Source organism: Lipophrys pholis (assembly GCF_963383615.2).
Source record: "Lipophrys pholis genome assembly, chromosome: 8".
NCBI lineage: Eukaryota > Metazoa > Chordata > Actinopteri > Blenniiformes > Blenniidae > Lipophrys > Lipophrys pholis.
In genome coordinates this window covers 29663527-29682204 of record NC_137630.1, presented here as the reverse complement: position 1 = coordinate 29682204, position 18678 = coordinate 29663527, and the positions used below count along the sequence as shown (strand labels likewise).

Sequence of the window (18678 nt, the reverse complement as noted above, 5' to 3'; positions counted from 1 at the left end):
TCAGTTTGCAGAGCAAAGGCTGCACTGAGGAGGTAGTTTTATTGCCCCTGCACTCTGCGTGTCAGCCAATACCAGGGGTTTTGTTTGGTGATCAAAGTTCAGCTTGTCACCAGTGTCTACAGATGGGTGTGGGCAGTGATGCCTGGAAGGCTTTACTCTCATATAACCACATTTTTCAGTAACGAGTAATCCAACGCCCTACGCTTTCCAAACCAGAAATCAGGTTGAAGTCACTTTTCCAGTTTCTTGTCTGCAACGCTGCTTTATTATAAAACAGAAACTGGCCGCTGCTTAGCCCTCCTCCAGATGGACACATGTAGTGTGACCCGCCCCCTTCTCCACTCTCAGCCAATCACAGACCAGCTCACTTTAATGGTGCGTTCAGGTGACACAAAAGAATAGGAAGTAATAAACATAATCACAAAACTATATCACTGCATACAAGAACACAACTTCAGATATGTTACACTATTTTTGTGGTGGTGTCGGCTGCCGCTGAAAGTAGCTGAACAATTACTTGTATTCCAACTTAGTTACTTTTAATGGAGTAACTAGTAATCAGTAATGGGATTACTATTTCAAGGTAACTGAGGCAACACTGGGTGTGGAACAGTCTCTGTCTCCTGGTTGAAAGCTGATTGGTTAGTTTTTTTGTTGGTTTTTTAAAGAGGATGCAGGTGCTTATATGTCTTCCAAAAGAGAGAGAGAAAAAAACATCCCTTCTTCTCCACTGGGTCACAGCTGCAACACTTTGACTATATGGAAATAATTTTCCTTTCACACACTTTCAGTTTTGGGCCACGGCGCAGTCGGATCTCTACCAACCAGCTTACTTGTACGTTATCGCATGCATACTCCGCCACCTTACCATTATTTGAAGACATGTTTACAAGGAAGGTTTAACTAGTTTAACTAAATTGTGTTGCACTTCACTTCCTGTAACTGTTGTGAGTTCCCTGTGTGCTTGGTGTGAAAACGTCATGCTGCTCCAGTCTGTTACACATTTAAAGAGGTTTGCCATGTGATTATAGTACACCTGTGAATTCTGAAACCCTCATAGAGAGTGCAAAACACACACACACACACACACACACACACACACACACACACACACACACACACACACACACACACACACACACACACACACACACACACACACACACACGCGCACCGAGGATTGCAGGACAAGTTGTCCACGGATGAGAGTTCAGAATGTTTTTAAAGAAATTAAATCCTGTACAATATACTTTTACGTATTATTTCTAATTTGATATTTTATAAATGTATATTTTTCATATATCTAGTATATGGCCATATATATTTAGTATAGTAGCATATGACTTTGTTTCTGGCGAAGAATGGTCTTTGCGCACAAGATCATGTTTAGCATCTAACGTCGCGACTCTATGAGCCCCGCAGCTTGTTTATATGTCGGTGCACTTACGTGATGCGCCTGAACGTATCACTCAAAGTTCTCAGCCATGAAGCAGCGTTTTTTTTTTTACTTTTCAACTGCACAGCTTATTTGTTTTCAGGAGTACATTTCTGAAAACCATATTTCTGAAGACCATATCTGCATGGAGCACCCCTGTTGAGTTTGCGCTCCGGACCGCTGTCCACTTCGGCCATTGCAAAATCAGCCACTGCTTATGTTTCTGTGTCAAATATACTTAATATCTTATGTTTTTGCATCAAATATACTTAATATCTTTTGTTTTTGTGTCAAATATACTTAATATCTTATGTTTTTGCGTCAAATATACTTAATGTCTAATGTTTTTGTGTCAAATATACTTAATATCTTATGTTTTTGCGTCAAATATACTTAATGTCTTATGTTTTTGTGTCAAATATACTTAATATCTTATGTTTTTGTGTCACATGTCCTTAATAATCCTTCCAAATGTGTCAGATATACTTTGAAATCCAATCCTTTAAATCAATAATGTTGAAAAAAAATACAGATTGAACAGTTTGGAAGCAAAAGGCATACCTTTGGGAGACGAGGTGGGATGACAGACGCACCGTAAACAGCCGTGGTGGTTGCCAACGGCTGATTCCGAGGAGAGCCGCAGACGATCGCTTGGATTTCAAAATAAAGGCGCCCAACGAGAGGTATCTGTAGCGCTCCACCATCGATTGCCTCACACATAAATCCAATGCATTGGTGATTATAACCCGCACGCGATGAAATATAATTGGAGTGTTGCCTAATCGTGACTCGCTGACCAACTTTCGTTGCGCTCACCCGAACTGAACTTTGCGTTGCGTCTCCTCGTACAATGGAGGGAGCGTGCGCGTTGACTACGGACACAAACATTGAACTTGAACAAAATAATTAATGATGTGGTAACTGAAAAACGTACTGTTAAATTAACAGAAAGGGCTCTGGCTGAAAAAACTAAATAAGTTGCAAAATATTAGAATAAAGCATGTAACATTAGATGGGAATTGGATGGGTTTATGTCCTCTGATGATAAAACAAAGGTGATAAATGCTCTTGATGAACTGAAAATGATGTGTGATGGGTCATAAAAGGTTAATGATTCTTTGAGGGGTATATTGTCTGTTGAAGAGGGTGGTTTGAAGCCAAAATGCTCCCAAACAATGAGAGTTTTCACACAAATTTTATATATATTTTATTTTATAAAATGAAAATGAATTCAAACACAGAACAAAATGAAAAGGGTGAAAATGAACTCTCTCCAGAAGACAGCATGTCACATGTAAGCAGTAGAAGCAGTCAAAAAAAATCAACAAGTCCAGTGCTTCATCTGCTAAATTAAAGGCAGCAGCAGAAAGAGCTGCAGTTTTGGCTCGTGTCAAAGTATTAGAGGAGCGACATGCTATTGAAGAAGTGGAAACAAAACTAAGTAGAAGAAGAGAAATTAGAAATTTATGATGCAAAGGAAACGTGCCAGTCGCAAGCAAACATGCAATAAAAATAGAACAATAAATGGACAAACTTTAAATCCCACTGCCCAAGACTTCATACTTCTTCATGACAATGACAAACCAAGAAGAGGAAATAGAAATGCCCCAATTGGAAAATAAATCTTTGGATGTGAGACCAAAGCAATGGAATGAAGCAAGTAAAAGACAACAACACCTGGTGGAAATCACTGAAAGCAAATGGTACACAAGCAAACAGCACCCTCTGGTGGAACAAGATGGAAACAAGTGGAGAACAACACAACACTTGGAGCACAATGGCAAAAGGATGGAAACAAAAGAATAAGCTGCACAAAATGAAATTAAGTCTCAGTTATTGACTATTCAACGGATCCCTGAAGACTTTTTGACCATCATGAGCAGACAAACTGAATTCCCAACAGCCCTCATGAACCGGCAGCTTTCAATGACACTCCCACTAAGAGACATTCCCATCATCGATAGAGATCCTCTGCACTACAGGGCTTCCATTGATGTATCTGAGCAAGAAGTGGAAACCAAAGCAACTGCAGGAGACAGTTTGTATTACTTGGAGCAATTCTCCTGAAGCCAACCTCGTCAACTGGTGCAAGGTTTTCATCATGTGGCTCCACATCGGGGCAACGCTGTTGCCAAAGCTCTACTGCAGGATCATTTTGGAAATCCTTACAAAATTGCAACTACGTACATCAGCAAGGCTCTGTCATGGCAAACAATCAGAGTAGCTGATACTAAGGCACTCCAGAGCTTCGCTCTATTCCTGCGAGGTTGCTGTAACATCATGGAGGAGCTGGAGTATGGAGTATGTCCAAGAGTGCCGGTGAACATAAGGGCAATATTGTGGAAGCTGCCATATAAGCTGAGAGAGCGCTGGTGGAGCAAGGCTTGTGACATAATGGAGTCTACTGGGGATAGAGCTGAATTCAATGACATGGTGGAGTTTTTGGAGCGTCATGTAAGGATCCTTTCGGCCCCCTTCTTTGGGGTTCTGCAGGACTACAGTTCAATCACAACATCATTATGTCGCCCTAAGTCACAGCCCAATAACAAAACAAGAGAAAATGTGGTGGCGAGCAATATCCATCTGGGATTCTTTAAGTTCTTTATTCTATTCTATTCTATTCTATTCTATTCTATTCTATTCTATTCTATTCTATTCACTATGCTGCCATCAAGCGGCCGGGATGTAGAGTGCAGGACCATTATTTTATCCCCACTTTTTTTCTTTTTGCCGATTTTTTTTCAAACGATCCCTTTTAATTCGACAAAATCGTCCCATTAAACCAAACCAAAAATAAAAATAAACTTTATTTAACGTGTCAACGTTCACGAGACGCGACGACCACTTCCTCATACGTCACCATCGTCCAGCCAATGAGCGCTTGCGTATTCAGAGCTTAGCCCGGTAATGCTGGAGAATGTAAAGCTGTAGGTCTGTGGCCGTCTACTTGTTTTTTAAATAGACATTTTATTCGGAGGAACTAAGAAGTTTGATCCAGATCGTCAGCACGTCGGGATGAACGTGATCCTCACGTGAGCACATGGCGGACAGGTGGAACGGAGCTTTCAGGCGATACTCCACCGAGCTCACAGATGACTGGTCCCTCAGCAGAGGTAGATAACAAACACACACACACACACACACACACCCCGCTGGAGTGTGTGTGTGTGTGTGTGTCCAGATCCCTCATTTCACGTGTTTTCCCTGTAAACGGATGTGAACGCTCCATTCTGGTTCGAGGATTGTGGTGTGATTAGATCCACAGCAGAAGAAAGGAGGGTTAAATAAACACAAACCTTGATCAGTTAATCGTTAGCAGGTTGTTGGGGACTTTAATCTCACAGCCCGAATTCTGCTTAAATGTGTGTTTTTGTGTGTCGAAGGTGACGTTCATGTCAACTGGTCAGGTTAAAGTTTAACCCAGCCTCTGAAACCCAAACTAAAACCAGTGTTCAGATGTTAAGGGAAGGTTTATATCAAGGTGATAAATGACTTTGCTGTTCACTGCCTTATTGCTATACTTTAGTTTTCAGACATGACATGACATTTGGTTATTGTACATTTGTGTGCGAAATACACAGATCATATGCATCATTTCAGGCTGGTGGGTTATAATGTTACTTATCCACCATGCGATTGCAGCAGGAAGGTGTTTCCTGAATGGCTCTAAATGTCACTAGTTTCATTTCATATACAAAACTTCCCCTACATCTACAACCCCTTCTCGATATTAACAACACAAATCACAGTCTGCGTTCTAGTAGATTCACCAATCTGGTCATACCCAAAGCCCCGCACCTCCTTTGTTCACTCCTCATTTCACTTTTCTGCTGCAAATCACCTGACACAGACCTTAAAACTCTACATTTAGTCCATACCACCAGGAATGAAGGATCACTGCAACTTTTAGCTTCTATCGATTTGTTTTGGAATATATATCACTGGAGATACTGTAAATACTACTTTCTTTCTTTTAGGATTGTTTTTCTCACGTTATTCGTCTGGGATTCATAAAGAGTTTCTGTTCTAGTCGATCATTGTATGTATGCAGATAATCATTTCCATGTCTTCCTTTGTGCCTCCTTGCTGCTTCTTTTCCAGGTCGTTATTGTAAATGTTAACTGGTTCTTAATAATAAAGGTGAAATAAAATGAAGATGAGCAGGGGGTGTTAGAAGTGATGCTGTGCCCCCCCCCCCCCCCCCCCCCCCACGAGCTCCAAGCGTCTGCACCATTGACCTTCTCCCGTATGCCTTTAAACAAATATTCAGAAGAACGTACACAGAAGTAACGGCAGGACTTTCAGGTTGTACCAGTGTCTTTCTGCTGCACGTGGTTGTTTTTTTTTTTGCCAGATATGCTGTAGCTGGTCGGTCGCAGCGTCGGAGTCACAGTCGCCATGAAGGGCCCCAGCTCCAGATGGGCCCTCCTGCTGGGCTTCTTGGTGGGCGCCTGCAGCATGTACGTCTTCCTGCGCCAGGTGTGGTTTGAAAGGAGCTACCCTCTGCTGTCGGGGGATCAGGAAAAAGCCGCCACGGGAGGCGCGAGACCGACCACCTGGAGGAAGATGGGAGCGGCGCTCATCAACCTGCCCTTTCCTCAAGATTCAGGTACGCAACAGTTTCTCACGTCAGCCTAAAACTGATCGAAATAACTATTGCCTTGGTAGTGTCACATTGTGTTTGTCAGGAGTTGTAAATTTCTCTTCATCCATATTAAAGAACACAGATAATTCAATTCAGTTAAACATTTTGTGCCGCTTCACTATTTTGACTTTTTTTTTTTTTTTTTTTTTTTAAACCTGTTTAAATGATGTCAGGAGAATTCCCTGGTAGAAACCTCAGCAGACAAATACACAGGAAATCAGACTGAAAATGATTGAAAAGTTTAAGAGAAGGTTTATTATAATGTTTTTGCAAGAAGAGACAAAATATGACCGTATCGAGTGTCCGGGAGATTAAGCCTGCCATTGGAGTCGAAGATTGGCTTTTTAAGGGTTTGAATAGTTTTGGATATACCAGGTGCATATCTGCTCTTTAGACTTTTGAAGGTTACAAGAGTCGTGTCACAGCACATCCCAGGAACAGTCTGTTAACAAAACAACTTTCTGCTAACAAACGATGAGAAGCAGCGTAAATATCACGAGCTCTTGTGTCATGATGCTTAAAAACAGGAAGTGAAGCACAAAGTGAGGCACTCTGTAAGAACTTGTTTTTTGTGAAGCCGGTCCGGTTTCTGCAATTTGAAATGGAAAAAGTCTGGATTAAATTAAGTGTTGGTTCTGGGAGATCCTCATGTACAGCTGTGATCAGATGTGTCGTCCTGTGACCCTCCAGACGAAGACCGCCGGGTGGCGGACGCCTTGTACCAGAAGGTCCGGATCCTCTGCTGGGTGATGACGGGGCCGTATAACCTGGAGAGCAAGGCTCGCCACGTGAAGGCCACGTGGAGCCGCCACTGCAACATGGTGGTGTTCATGAGCTCCGTGGACGACCCCGACTTCCCCACCGTGGGCCTGGGAACCAGCGAGGGTCGGGACCAGCTCTACTGGAAGACCATCCGAGCTTTCCATTACGTCCACGAGAACTATCTGAACCAGGCGGACTGGTTCCTGAAGGCAGACGACGACACATTCGTGGTGGTGGACAACCTGCGCTGGCTGCTCTCCAACCACACCCCCGAGCAGCCCGTTTACTTTGGCAAGCGCTTCAAGCCTTACACCAAGCAGGGCTACATGAGCGGGGGCGCCGGCTACGTGCTGAGCAGGGAGGCCCTCAAAAGATTCGTCGAAGGCTTCCGGACCAAGGTGTGCACGCACACCACCCCCGTGGAGGACCTGGCGCTCGGGCAGTGTTTGGAGAAGATGGGCGTTCTGGCCGGCGACTCCAGAGATACTTTGCAACGTGAAACTTTCCACCCGTTTGTGCCAGAGCACCATTTAACCGCCAAGTTTCCCAAGAGCTTCTGGTACTGGAGTTACTGTTACTACCCGATCGTTGAGGCAAGTCCCCTCTCTTCTGTCGTAATAGATTTTTTATTTTTTTTTTCAGTGTACCTTAACAAATGCTTCAAGTCACGGTTGCAATCCGGTGCGCTTTGCGGACGGTTGTGGGATGAAGCAGATGTCCTGCGGAGTGGATTAGCCTTATTAGACAGGTTGAAGTCAGGTTAAGAAACAGAACTGCTCCAAAAAAAAAAAAAAAATCCTTTAATATCATTAGTGTACATCAACTCTTAAAGGGAGAGAATCTTTCATTCAAATTATCTATCTATTTTTTTTTCTCCTGAAACTGTTTTGTTTATTTGCTTCAAATGAGTTCAGCAAAACACAAAAGTTGCTGTAGATAAGCCGTCAGTGGAATAACAACTGAATAAAAGAAGTGAGTTTCCGTCCCGCTCAGAATACACACCTGACCCCTTCATGGACGGAGTTCATTTTAAAGTAGATGATTGCAGCACAGACAATGTCCCGCCCACAAAAGGAAAATTGCTCAATTTGTTGCCGGCGACGCAGCTATTATATTGCCCTCTGCAATTAAAATGAGAATAGTTCATTATGGATTTTGAATGGGGCTGTTTTGTCACTGGTCTTTGAAAAGGATACTAGAAAACAAATGTATTTTCAATATGAAATTATTCTCTTTTTTTTTTTTTCTGCGACTCTTAACAACCGAGCATGAAATAATTTACAGAAGAAAGTGTGGGACCAGTGATAATTGTAGACCAATATTTGATATTATTCGTTCCATTTCACCTCAGACCTTAATTATTCACCTTAAACTAATAACGACATATAAATGAGCCACACTGGTGCAAAACACAGCCCATCATGTTGAACGTGCTTTTTTATCCTCATTAATTCAAGCCTTTATATCAGCGGGGTCAAACATAACGCCTGTGGGACGAAACCATCCGGCAAGAGGCTCCAATCCGGCAAAACCACCAGGCAAACTGTAAAAATGTTTAATAAAACTGATTAAAAACAAATAGATAAAAAAATTTCTTAAGAGCAGCAAAACCTGAGAACAGCTGAGATATCAGTGATGCTGCCATGAAAGATAGCAAATGAGCATCAGCCTGAAGGCCATGCTGTTGGTAAAAACATGCAGAGTGCAACAGTTATAGGAGAGGATTTTTGGACATTTCATTGTATTTTGCGCCAAAAGGTTTCATTAAAATCTGCTGTATTTTGAGATTGAAGTCATTTTCAGTAGTATATGTAGACAATTTCATCAGGTATACGCTCCACCACAACAAAGAAAAACTTTAAAGTTGAAATTTAAAGGTTATTATGGTACTATTTTATCGGTCCGGCCCACTCAAGATGACTGCATGTGGCCGCTGAACTAAAATGTGTTTGACACCACTGATTTATATATTCACCAACATACAGAGAGGGAATATATATTATGAAGTCATTAAATAGTGAATAAATTCTCCTCTTCGGTGTTGCTTAGTAAAATTGTCCTGTGTTCATTTCTAGCATTATGTTCATGATCATCCTGATGTGTTTGCTGCCGCCGATCATTTCTTGGTATGTTGAAACACATTAAGTGGTTTTGTGTCGTTGCTCTTCAGGGTCCACAGTGCTGCTCCGACCTCGCCGTATCATTTCATTACGTGGATCCGACGCTGATGTACACGCTGGAGTACCTCGCCTACCACCTGAGGGCGTACGGCTACACGCCGCGCTATCGGCCCGCCGTGCGCCTCGACCTCGACCCGAGCTCGCCACCGCAGAAAACCGTGGCGGCGAATCTCAAAGCATCCAAGAAGGAGGAGGAAGAGGAAAAGCCTAAAGTGACTGCCGAGGTTTCTGGAAACCAAACCAAAGAAGAGACGCAGCCGGAGAGGAAGGAGAGAGGAGATGTGAAGTCGCTTCCCACTGAGAACAGGACCGTCGTCGCTCCGGAGAGGCATCGCTGATTCACTCCAGTGGCGCCGTTTTCACCCGATCTACATTAGAATCCACTGCTGCGGTTAAAAACCCTCCACTGGTATTCTCTCTGGTGTGGATCGGTGTTCTCCTCTCTGTGACACTTGAAATTGCCGGTGTGAGAGATGAGTGTTAATACTTTTCAGTGGCAGCTATGTGCCTCTCTTGGATAAATCGATACTTATTGCAGTACAGGCAGAGAAATAGTGTTTTATATGGGACAAATATACACTAACAGTTGTATGAAGAACATTTTTATTTAGTTTTTAGGCATTATTTCTTTTTTCCATCAATTGAAGAGTAGCAACACAGCCACAGTTTTTATAATATTAACACTTGTAATTTCTTGGCACTTTGATTATCTGATATTTTATTTTCATGTTGCTAATTATAGTTTTTTTTTAAATTTAGTAAGTTTTTGAAAAAATCTACAAAAATAATTTGATAATTTAAATATCTGTCTTTCCCCTTTCATGTTTGATGAAGTGATTGTTTTGGGTGAAAAAACAAAAACAACTTTGCTGTGTTTTTTTTTGACTTGCATTAAAAGCTCTGCAGCAAGAGTGTGAAATTAAAACATCCCGTGAATCCGTTTGACGACACTGCAGCTTCACATGAACACAGTTTTATAATAAAACTCCCAATAACTTGCCAAACCATTTTATACAACCAAACAGTGTGACTGAGCATCTACCCGAGATCTGAGCAGCGACGGTAAAATGCACCATCATTTACATGAATAAATTATGTATAAAATTATGTTTATTTTCAGCTTTGGAGGTGAAAGAATAAAGGAATAACATGATAAAGAAATAGAATATATCACTTCTAACTATGCTTGGTATTCAGACAAAACAAATAAAATCTGCTTAGTTTATGATCACTTTCATGAGCCATCTGTCGGGTGTGAATCGCATCTCTTCAGTGTTTTCCATCAGACGTCGGGTTATCGCTTCAGCTCTCGGTGGTCTTCTGTCACTGCAGCCAGATGAAAGTCATTTCACTGTGAAGGTTTAAAGCCCCTGAAGTAACCTGCAATAAACCAAAACAAGCATTTAGACAGTATTCCCACTGGTACAGAGATCAAATGCACAAAAATAATAGTGTTATCTAAGATGTTGCAGAGGTTTTCAAAAGCTCTTGCATTGGTTTTGATTATTTTTCCAAGCAGCCGATACAAGGTGTTCCATCTACTGAGTGAAAAACATGAAGCACTCGCCTCAGCCGGCACTTGTTGAGGAAAATGCCTCTCCTCTCTGGATACTCTCTCCTCCAGGGGCCATTATCTGTGAAGCGGACATTTCAAGACAGTTCCATATAGATATACTGCCTATATGAAGAAAACACCACCATAGATAGGGAAAGGTGAATTCCTGCAGAAGACAATGGATTAAATGAATTGCCACACTCACCAGACTCTGAGTTTCTCCTTCCCATGAGGCCAACGAAAATGTCATGCATTTCCCCTGAGAAAAAGATAGCAAAGAATTAAGTACACTATGACCATGAGAATGGTTTAAAAACACATTTTGTGATATTATGAAGCGAGCCTTACTTTTTTGTGGTGCTGGTGCATCATTCGCCTCTAATAAAACAAGAAAAGAAAAAAAAAAAAAGTCAAAAGTGAATTTAAACAGATTAGAAGATAAATCGCAGCCCTCACAGCACACATTCGTTTATGTGGTATGATATTATTCTCACTGTTGTTACTGACAGAAAACCATTAATATGATGTTTTGGTTGAAGACTCACCGGCGCTCCTTCTGCCCATCAGACCTACAAAGCTGTCGTAATCCAAGTCGCTATACCGCTTCAGAATGTTTCGCTTGACGTTGTCCAAGCCTACAGTCTGCTGTCATCACGAGAAGAAAAATACGTTTTTAAATATGCTGTATGCACTCATACCTGGATTTTTACGCGTCGTGAAACGTACGTCTGAAGTAGATCTGCGCGATCCGGGCTCCTCGCACCCACACCGGCTGTATTGAAGTTTCATGATGAGGATCAAAGTCACCAGCAGAAATCCTCCTCTCATTTTCTCAGCACCACCTGTGCAAAGATGCTCACCGTTATTTGTGACTTTACGCCTGTTCTGAAAAGCACAACATCCATGTACCTGTTGCGCACAACCCGGTGCGTAATCCGTGCGTAAAAGCGCAGGGCAACAGGTTTAGAAAACTAGCCTTTTTGTTTAAATCATAATCAATAAATCATTGTCCTTTATCATCTTCAAAGCTTCTACCAAACAAATATTTATAATTTAGTGATAACATAACGAGAAACACAAATAATAGTTTTTAGAGATTCAGGAGTCATCGCGAACTTACTCCATTGACTTAAAAAACAAAACAAAAAAAAACTTGAATTTCAAAGGAATTTAAAGGTGTTTTGTGTCCTTACCTGTTTTCTGTCAAGTAGGTATTTTTGTCAAAACGGTTCAGCTGCGTGCGCTCTTGTTCGGAGTGGAAACGACTGGATCCTGCAGCGAGATCAAGTCAGCAGAAAGTGAGGCGTCCACGCTTTGGGGTAATAAATAATAGCGGGATACCTGCGTAACGCCAATCAGCGGCTGGAGCGTAGGAGGGGTATTAGGTCTTATATCACGCAGCACTGAAAGATACGTATAGTCTGATGGTCATGATGTTGCTGAGAGCCCCCCTCCAAACACGCAATCAGCAAAAAAAAAAAAAGAAAAAAGTCGAGGTTACGTGACGAGGACGTACGTCTGCAGACTTCTGCCTACCTCTTGGTCATATTTGGGACTTTTTATTTTTTATTTTATGCTATGCTCTGATTCGTCTGTCTAAGAATAAAATAAGCAAGTGATCAACGTAATTTGAATTTGATTTATAGTGTCAGTATATCTATGGCTGTCAGGCACACATTCGAGGCATAAGTGTCTTTCCTCTCCAATGAACCCGTCAACAGTCATCTTTTCATCTAACAGCAGCCTGTTTATTTTGGATTTACTGGTGTGATTTATGTTTATATATATAAACTCCCTTCGATTCCATTTTCTTTTTAGCAAACAGGCAAGCTGTAATGTTTGGATAGACACATCTTCATACTCAGAGTGACACAGGGAGTAACACATAATTCTGAGAGTCACTTGAAATAGTTCTCATTGCTGCTAAAATCTCAGTTAAAAGCCTCTGACAGGTGGTGAGATGAAAGCTCTGTCATGTAATCTGTATAAATGCCCAGTGTGTTTCACCCTAGTAGATTTACCACTGCAGCACTACATGATTCAGTTAAACTGGCACAGACTGAGGGGAAAACATTTAGTATTCATGTAAATCCTAAAAAGAAATAGATATCATAAAAATATATTTTCCCCACATCATCGGCTGTTGAAAAACAAAAAAGTCAAGTGGTGCTCATACAAACCCTATCATTTTTTTTTTTAGCCTTGCAATTATACAAGCAATTACGCTTATGTTGGTGTTTGTGTTTGCATCCAGAATGCAAATATGCATGAATAAATCAGTAAAGCAAAGTTTGAGATCATAGCTGGAAAAACAGACACATTCCTCTCGCTGGGTGGCCTCTGGAGATTTCAGCCACATAGAAAAGAGGTGTGACTCCAACAACAAAGCATCATCCCAGAATCCTAATGCCGCATTTCACAAAAGGTTAACGACGAGGTTTCAGAAAACACTTCCCATTTCCATATTTGTCCTGTTCCTGCGTGCGGTGGTGGGGGGGTTAGGTGAGGAGACAGCAGCAGTGCAGGGGTTCGGGATGGGAGATCTGACAGAAGTGGGGAAGTTACTAATTGCATTTTTCCATAATTGATGAGGTTTTATTTTTCGTGATCTCCCGTGGTAATCAAAGCACCCCTGGTTTTGGAGTAACAAAGAGCACAGGAAGAGAACCAGAGGCAGTTTATCCACCACATGCCACAGCGCGAGAAAGCGGTGTGTGCTGTGGGGATGGAATGGACATCCTGCTATATATCACAGGTAGACACATGCCCTGCGGACCGTAGGACATTATGACAGGAATGAATGTCATCCATTCCCACTATCTGACTCACAATCAAATCATTTTCGCTCCCATTATGGATGAACTCCCCGCAGAGCTGCAGACAGCTGCAGAGCCGCTTGGACAGAATCTGGACCTGGCAGGTCAGCAGGATGTGCACGCTTGGTTCAGTAACAGCAGGTGTCCATTGGTGAATGACCTTGGGAAAGAAAAACAGATAAAGTTCACGCACATGCTGAGATTTAAATGTGTTTTAATATCGTGGAAAATCTGTCACTTTGATTTGATGATAAAGCAACGAGGCAAACACAGTTGACATCCGAGGAGCACCGTTGCAATCTGTTGATGTAAATAAAAAAGATGACTACTTTTCCATTATTGGCTTTATATGTTTCAAAACATGTTATCTGAGTATATAAAGTGTAGAATGTCCATAAGCAAGAGTTTGATCAATTTATTTTCACTATTTAATAATGGTATTCTTCCAGTATCCTGGTAGTGACTGAGCTGACCTTACAATATTTTGAAAATAATCACTTTTGGTGAGAAATTGCCGGATGAACAGACATTTTTTTTCGTCTTCTTTTTGTATTTCCTGGATGATATTTGAAAATAGAAAGACAACAAGTCCCCAAATCCTATTCAGCTAGTTTCCCCTATGTGTCAGAATACACCATGCAAAAATTCACACCTATATGACAATATATCCGCTTGCACTACCTTAATATTTGCATTTACATAATTTCGCCAGAAACACTCCAGTTCTTTAGCAAGTCTACGTGAGGACAAGAGAACAGAACTTGTCGTTGTGTAACATTTGAAGGAGAGCAGCGGATGGAGCCCCGAGTACAGTGACTCTCTTATTTCCCCACCCCCGTCTCTCTAATGGAGCTGCCAATCATCTGTTTTGTGCATGTGTGAACATCATCACGCAGACACAGTTCACCAGACACTTAGTGGCCATGCCTGCTGATCACTGTTGCTTGTGGCGACATGAAGACCAAAATAAGCAGATCAGGATGATTCTGGGCTCCTCGGCGGTGGATCATATGAAACACCTGTCAATAATCAAGTTAATGGGCTCTAATCTAACAGGGAGGGATATATATCTGCTTTATACTTCTCTGCGAGCCATGCAAAATGACTTTGATGGATGCAGGTTCTTATTGCACGCACTCCTTCCTGATCTCTGACTGGGGAGGTCCTGAAGTGTCACTTCCATCTAAATGTTAATTTGAAGGCTGCTTCTTTAAAACTGGCATGGATGTTGATAAGCTTCGGAGTGTATTAGCATAAGACCACATAGTGTGTGTGTGTGTGTGTGTGTGTGTGTGTGTGTGTGTGTGTGTGTGTGTGTGTGTGTGTGTGTGTGTGTGTGTGTGTGTGTGTGTGTGTGTGTGTGTGTGTGTGTGTGTGTGTGTTACGTTGTTTCTGAACCAGCACATTCTTTCTCGTCAGTGTTTACCAAAAGAGTTTTTCTGCTTTCGGCTCGTCAAAAAAGATCCTCGTCCCCTTTAATCTTCTCTCAGGGACAATAGTTGACACTGAGGCCTCATGGGAGAAAATAAAACTCTCTGCCGCTGTTCAGTCTCTCAAATCACTCTCCTTTTTCTTTTTTGATTGGCACACTTTTGGGTCAATCTTCAAGCAGGATTGTACGTTTTTCACCCATCATGCAGTGAGGATACTCTCGAAGACACATTAGAATCCCGTTCATCACAGAGACAATCACGGTCTATCACACCAGATCCTGACAACATCAGTTTGTTTGCACTTCAGTCTATAAAAACGGCTGCAGTCACGTGCTCCGGTTACAGAAACAACTTTTTTTTTCTTTTGTCTGTGTGGAACGTGAACAAAAAAGGACAATTCTGGAACTTTTGTTCATCACCAAAGCTTCCAAGAGATGCCACAGACCCAACATTAGATCAATTAAATGCACGGAGACAAAATATACAAGAAGACATTGATGAAACAGATGTTGTGATGCGAGTCTAAAGGCACTTGAACAAACAATAAACACAAGGAATAAGTAGATGGTATATGCAAGTTTTTGGAAAAAGGTCATAAAATGTTTGGCTGCGACATGTTTCATGCTAAGGCCCCGTTTACACCACAACGTTTCACGTGACAACACCTAATCTGTTTAAAAAAAAAAAAAGGAGTGTGTTTACACTGCAGCAGCAGACACACTGACAACGATGTAGTTAGTATGCCGGGCCACAGGAGGGCGCTGTTGCTTGATTCTGTAATGAAACTGCATTATATGTGTGCAGAGAACAACACGCTATAAATGTGAAGAAAATGGAGAAAATCACACTTGTGTGGACTGATGATGCATCGGATGCTATCAGGGGTGAGTCTCAACTATTAAACTACTGATATGGACGATAAAACTAGAATACGGACCGCGAGTCAAACCACTACGCGGCCGCCATGTTTGTTTACAAGTGGATGAGCAGAAGGAACTATTTTCAACAGGGAGGGAGGGGGAGAGATGTGCACATGCACAGTAAAGCGCTCTTTATTTGCTTCATGGTCAATTTGCTTAATTTTCCAGCTTCAACTAGCTTTCAAAATATCTGGCTGTTTTTGTTTTGTAGTTATGTTGAATATAGTCAATTAGATTTATTATTTAACCCTTTCTTCTCCAGCCCAAAGATGTAATAGCTAGCTGTATCAGACATTCGAGAGCGAAGAAAAGCAAACAAACTTAAACTTTAGAACCACCTGAGTATTATCGCATAGTTCCTTTGTTTGTTGTAAAAAGGGCAAACAGCTCTGATCCCCCTCTGAAGGTGTGTTGTGGTATCTGGTAACAGGATGTAAGCTCAGACCCTTTAAATAATGTACATTGCGAAGTGAGGCCTTCTTCCAGCAGGCTTGTTTGTCTCAGCGATGCTCAATTGCATTGAGATCTGGGGGATTTAGATTTAGAGGCCGTGTCAACAACTCAAAGCTCATTGTTTTCCTCAAACCGTTCCTGAGACTGTTTTTTTTTTTCTCTTTGGCTTTGCAGCGTGTTGCAATATCCTCTTGAAAGAAACGTCCCTCACCAGGGAATACTGCCTCCATGAAAGAAAATACCTGGTAGGTGGCAGATATCAAAGTGGAATAATGCATCCGGGTGCTATGTGTTTACCAATGCAGACACCAGGGGCCAAAACCATGTGATGCTGGTGCAACATTTCTTTTCTTAGAAAGATATTGACCGCTGCTGCATTCACAAGCAAAGAGCTGCTGACCTGGTCGTCTAACGCGGCTCCTCAAATTCTCACACGGGGACATTTTTCCTCGTTCCAGCACGGCGAGCTCGAGGACAAAACGTTCACTTGCTGCCTAACAGATCCCAATTGGAGATGGAGAGATAACTATTTCGATTCAATTCACTTAATTGGCGGTGCTTCACGATAATGGGAGTGAAAGGATAGTGCAGGAATGATTTATATATATAAATATAAAAGAAAAGACTGAAGTGTATCCTGTTAATCTTTTTTTAATTGAAGCAATTACCACACACGGAAAGTGATTTTTAGAAACACATCCTCAAACAGACTGTACGGACTGTACCGAAACACCATTTATATGAAAAAATAGAAAATAAAAGCTGCAGCTCTTACACATCAAGCTTTTCTCACTGTGAGAAATAACTTGTTAAAATATTACAACAGAGAAAATACTCATCCCTGGAGCTACTGAAGTTAAAAACTGTGTGTCAGTCTTTTGTAAGAACCGGCAAGTAACTGAACTTATTTGTTTGCTCAAATCTCTGAGCCGAGCAGAACAAAGCTATTGTAATGTGACGTGATATCCAATTTCCTTCTTGATTTCTGCTTGTCTCTTCATCTCATTCACTCAGCTGTCTGTTTTGTGTCAACCTCAGAGAGTCAGACTGACTTCTGAGCTGCAAAAAACCAATAATAAGAAGTTTACTTGTTGAGGACTTGTGCTATTTCCAACCATTTCTTCAGTTTGGAGATTTTACAGACGTATGATGCGAGCTGTGGTTTAGTGGTTCGCACTCTGGAAGTTTGTATGTTCTCCTTCGTGCAGCTCCAGCTCGCTGCAAACCAAAGTTGGATAAAGTTTGTATTTTAGATGGATGGAAGGGCGAGTGGATCATAGCAATATAAGGCATAGCTCAAAGCTCATTTTCATGATGTGAATGAGAGGATGGAATAATGCAGTTGAGCTTCCACCACACCTTGGTGTTAAAGTGACTAACTGCGCTTGGACCTGGCGTCTCCCTGCTGCTTATTTCATTTGGTCCTTCCAGCTCATAATGTGTGTCGGGGACGATTATGGAAACACGGGATCAAAAAGTGACACGTAGACGTTTGAGATTACTCAGTTCAGTCCTCAATATCTCTCCCAGTGTGAGAGCTTCTCACCTCCTGCATTTGTAAATCTGAGAGCGCTCCGTAGGTGCATAGATGCATCGATGACAACGTCACTGAATATTCAAAGTCAGATAGATGCACAAACACCAAACAAACTGCACATGTTTAATTCAGCTGTGATGTGACTGATAACCACAAGTTAAGGTGTGGGATTTCCCAGGACAGTTCGGTAAATAATATATGACGCATTGATCTTTTCTCTGTGGCAATTACCTCGGTCGTTTCCTGGGGTGGGGGGGTGGGTGGGGGGGTTTGAATGAGTCCTTTGTTCTTCATTTACTGATGTGGTCAGTGAATTTTACATTAGGTACAAAGCTTGATGAGATTTCTCTGTGTGGTCGACTGATGGCTGGTGTCCACTTTGTGCTCATGAGTCACGTATTTTAAAGAGGATGGATCTGAAAAGTTTAAACTGACATTGACAGCAGCATCGAGGTCATTTTGGAGACAATACAAAAAAAAAAAAAAAAAAAGGGCCAACAATAACTGCTGGCATTTTTCTTTTTGTGTGTTTCTTTTCACAAGAGACCATGTCAATGAAACACATTATTCACAGAGTATTCACCTCATCAGTCCATGCCTTCACCTTCAACAAAGAGCAGTTATTGCTTTCATGGTCTGAGTGGCCAGATATTGATCAGTCCTGACACATCAACATATTTGTATTTGACCGGAGAGCAGAGCTCTAGAAGCTACTCGAAAACACCAGCTGGATGTGGGAATGTTTTTAAGCGTACTTCAAATGAAGCTTTTTTTTAAGATTCACTAATCCAATGAGGCAGCAGTGTTGTAGTTTGTGGCACAAGTTTGCATGTTCTCCCTGTGCATGACGTCTGGGTTCTCCGGGTACTCTGCTTTCCTCTCACGCTTCAAAAACTTTAATTTTAGGCAAATTCTTGATTCTGAATCGCCTGTGGGTGTTTG

General features: G+C 41.7%; 2 protein-coding genes across 3 annotated transcripts; one reads left to right on the top strand and one right to left on the bottom strand.

Annotated features, from left to right (window-relative positions):
- Nucleotides 1–1967: 1967 nt before the first annotated feature.
- Nucleotides 1968–9943, top strand: c1galt1la (core 1 synthase, glycoprotein-N-acetylgalactosamine 3-beta-galactosyltransferase 1, like a). The gene is made up of 5 exons (XM_080470123.1): nt 1968–2118; nt 4398–4548; nt 5790–6044; nt 6771–7435; nt 9013–9943. Exons 3-5 carry the CDS (start codon nt 5834–5836, stop codon nt 9358–9360), a joined length of 1224 nt encoding a protein of 407 aa, XP_080326249.1. The 5' UTR covers nt 1968–2118; nt 4398–4548; nt 5790–5833; the 3' UTR covers nt 9361–9943.
- Nucleotides 9611–12040, bottom strand: tac3a (tachykinin precursor 3a). 2 transcript variants are annotated; one of them, XM_080470124.1, is made up of 7 exons: nt 11771–12040; nt 11304–11419; nt 11123–11222; nt 10926–10955; nt 10783–10836; nt 10590–10656; nt 9611–10402 (listed from the first exon to the last, which is right to left on the bottom strand). In XM_080470124.1, exons 2-7 carry the CDS (start codon nt 11403–11405, stop codon nt 10384–10386), a joined length of 372 nt encoding a protein of 123 aa, XP_080326250.1. In that variant the 5' UTR covers nt 11406–11419; nt 11771–12040; the 3' UTR covers nt 9611–10383. The 2 variants fall into 2 exon arrangements, with proteins under 2 accessions (XP_080326250.1, XP_080326251.1); XM_080470125.1 differs by having other exon boundaries at nt 11123–11219; nt 11771–12036.
- Between the last annotated feature and the right edge of the window lie 6638 nt (nt 12041–18678).

Excerpts from the sequence above, each read along its gene's own strand:
- tac3a (XM_080470124.1), bottom strand. The coding sequence starts at position 11,405 with ATGAGAGGAGGATTTCTGCTGGTGACTTTGATCCTCATCATGAAACTT. Across the intron at positions 11,223-11,303 it reads CGCGCAGATCTACTTCAGAC|CAGACTGTAGGCTTGGACAA; the intron begins GTACGTTTCACG and ends TCGTGATGACAG. Across the intron at positions 10,657-10,782 it reads AAGGAGAAACTCAGAGTCTG|ATAATGGCCCCTGGAGGAGA; the intron begins GTGAGTGTGGCA and ends TCCGCTTCACAG.
- c1galt1la (XM_080470123.1), top strand. The coding sequence starts at position 5,834 with ATGAAGGGCCCCAGCTCCAGATGGGCCCTCCTGCTGGGCTTCTTGGTG. Across the intron at positions 6,045-6,770 it reads GCCCTTTCCTCAAGATTCAG|ACGAAGACCGCCGGGTGGCG; the intron begins GTACGCAACAGT and ends GTGACCCTCCAG. Across the intron at positions 7,436-9,012 it reads GTTACTACCCGATCGTTGAG|GGTCCACAGTGCTGCTCCGA; the intron begins GCAAGTCCCCTC and ends GTTGCTCTTCAG.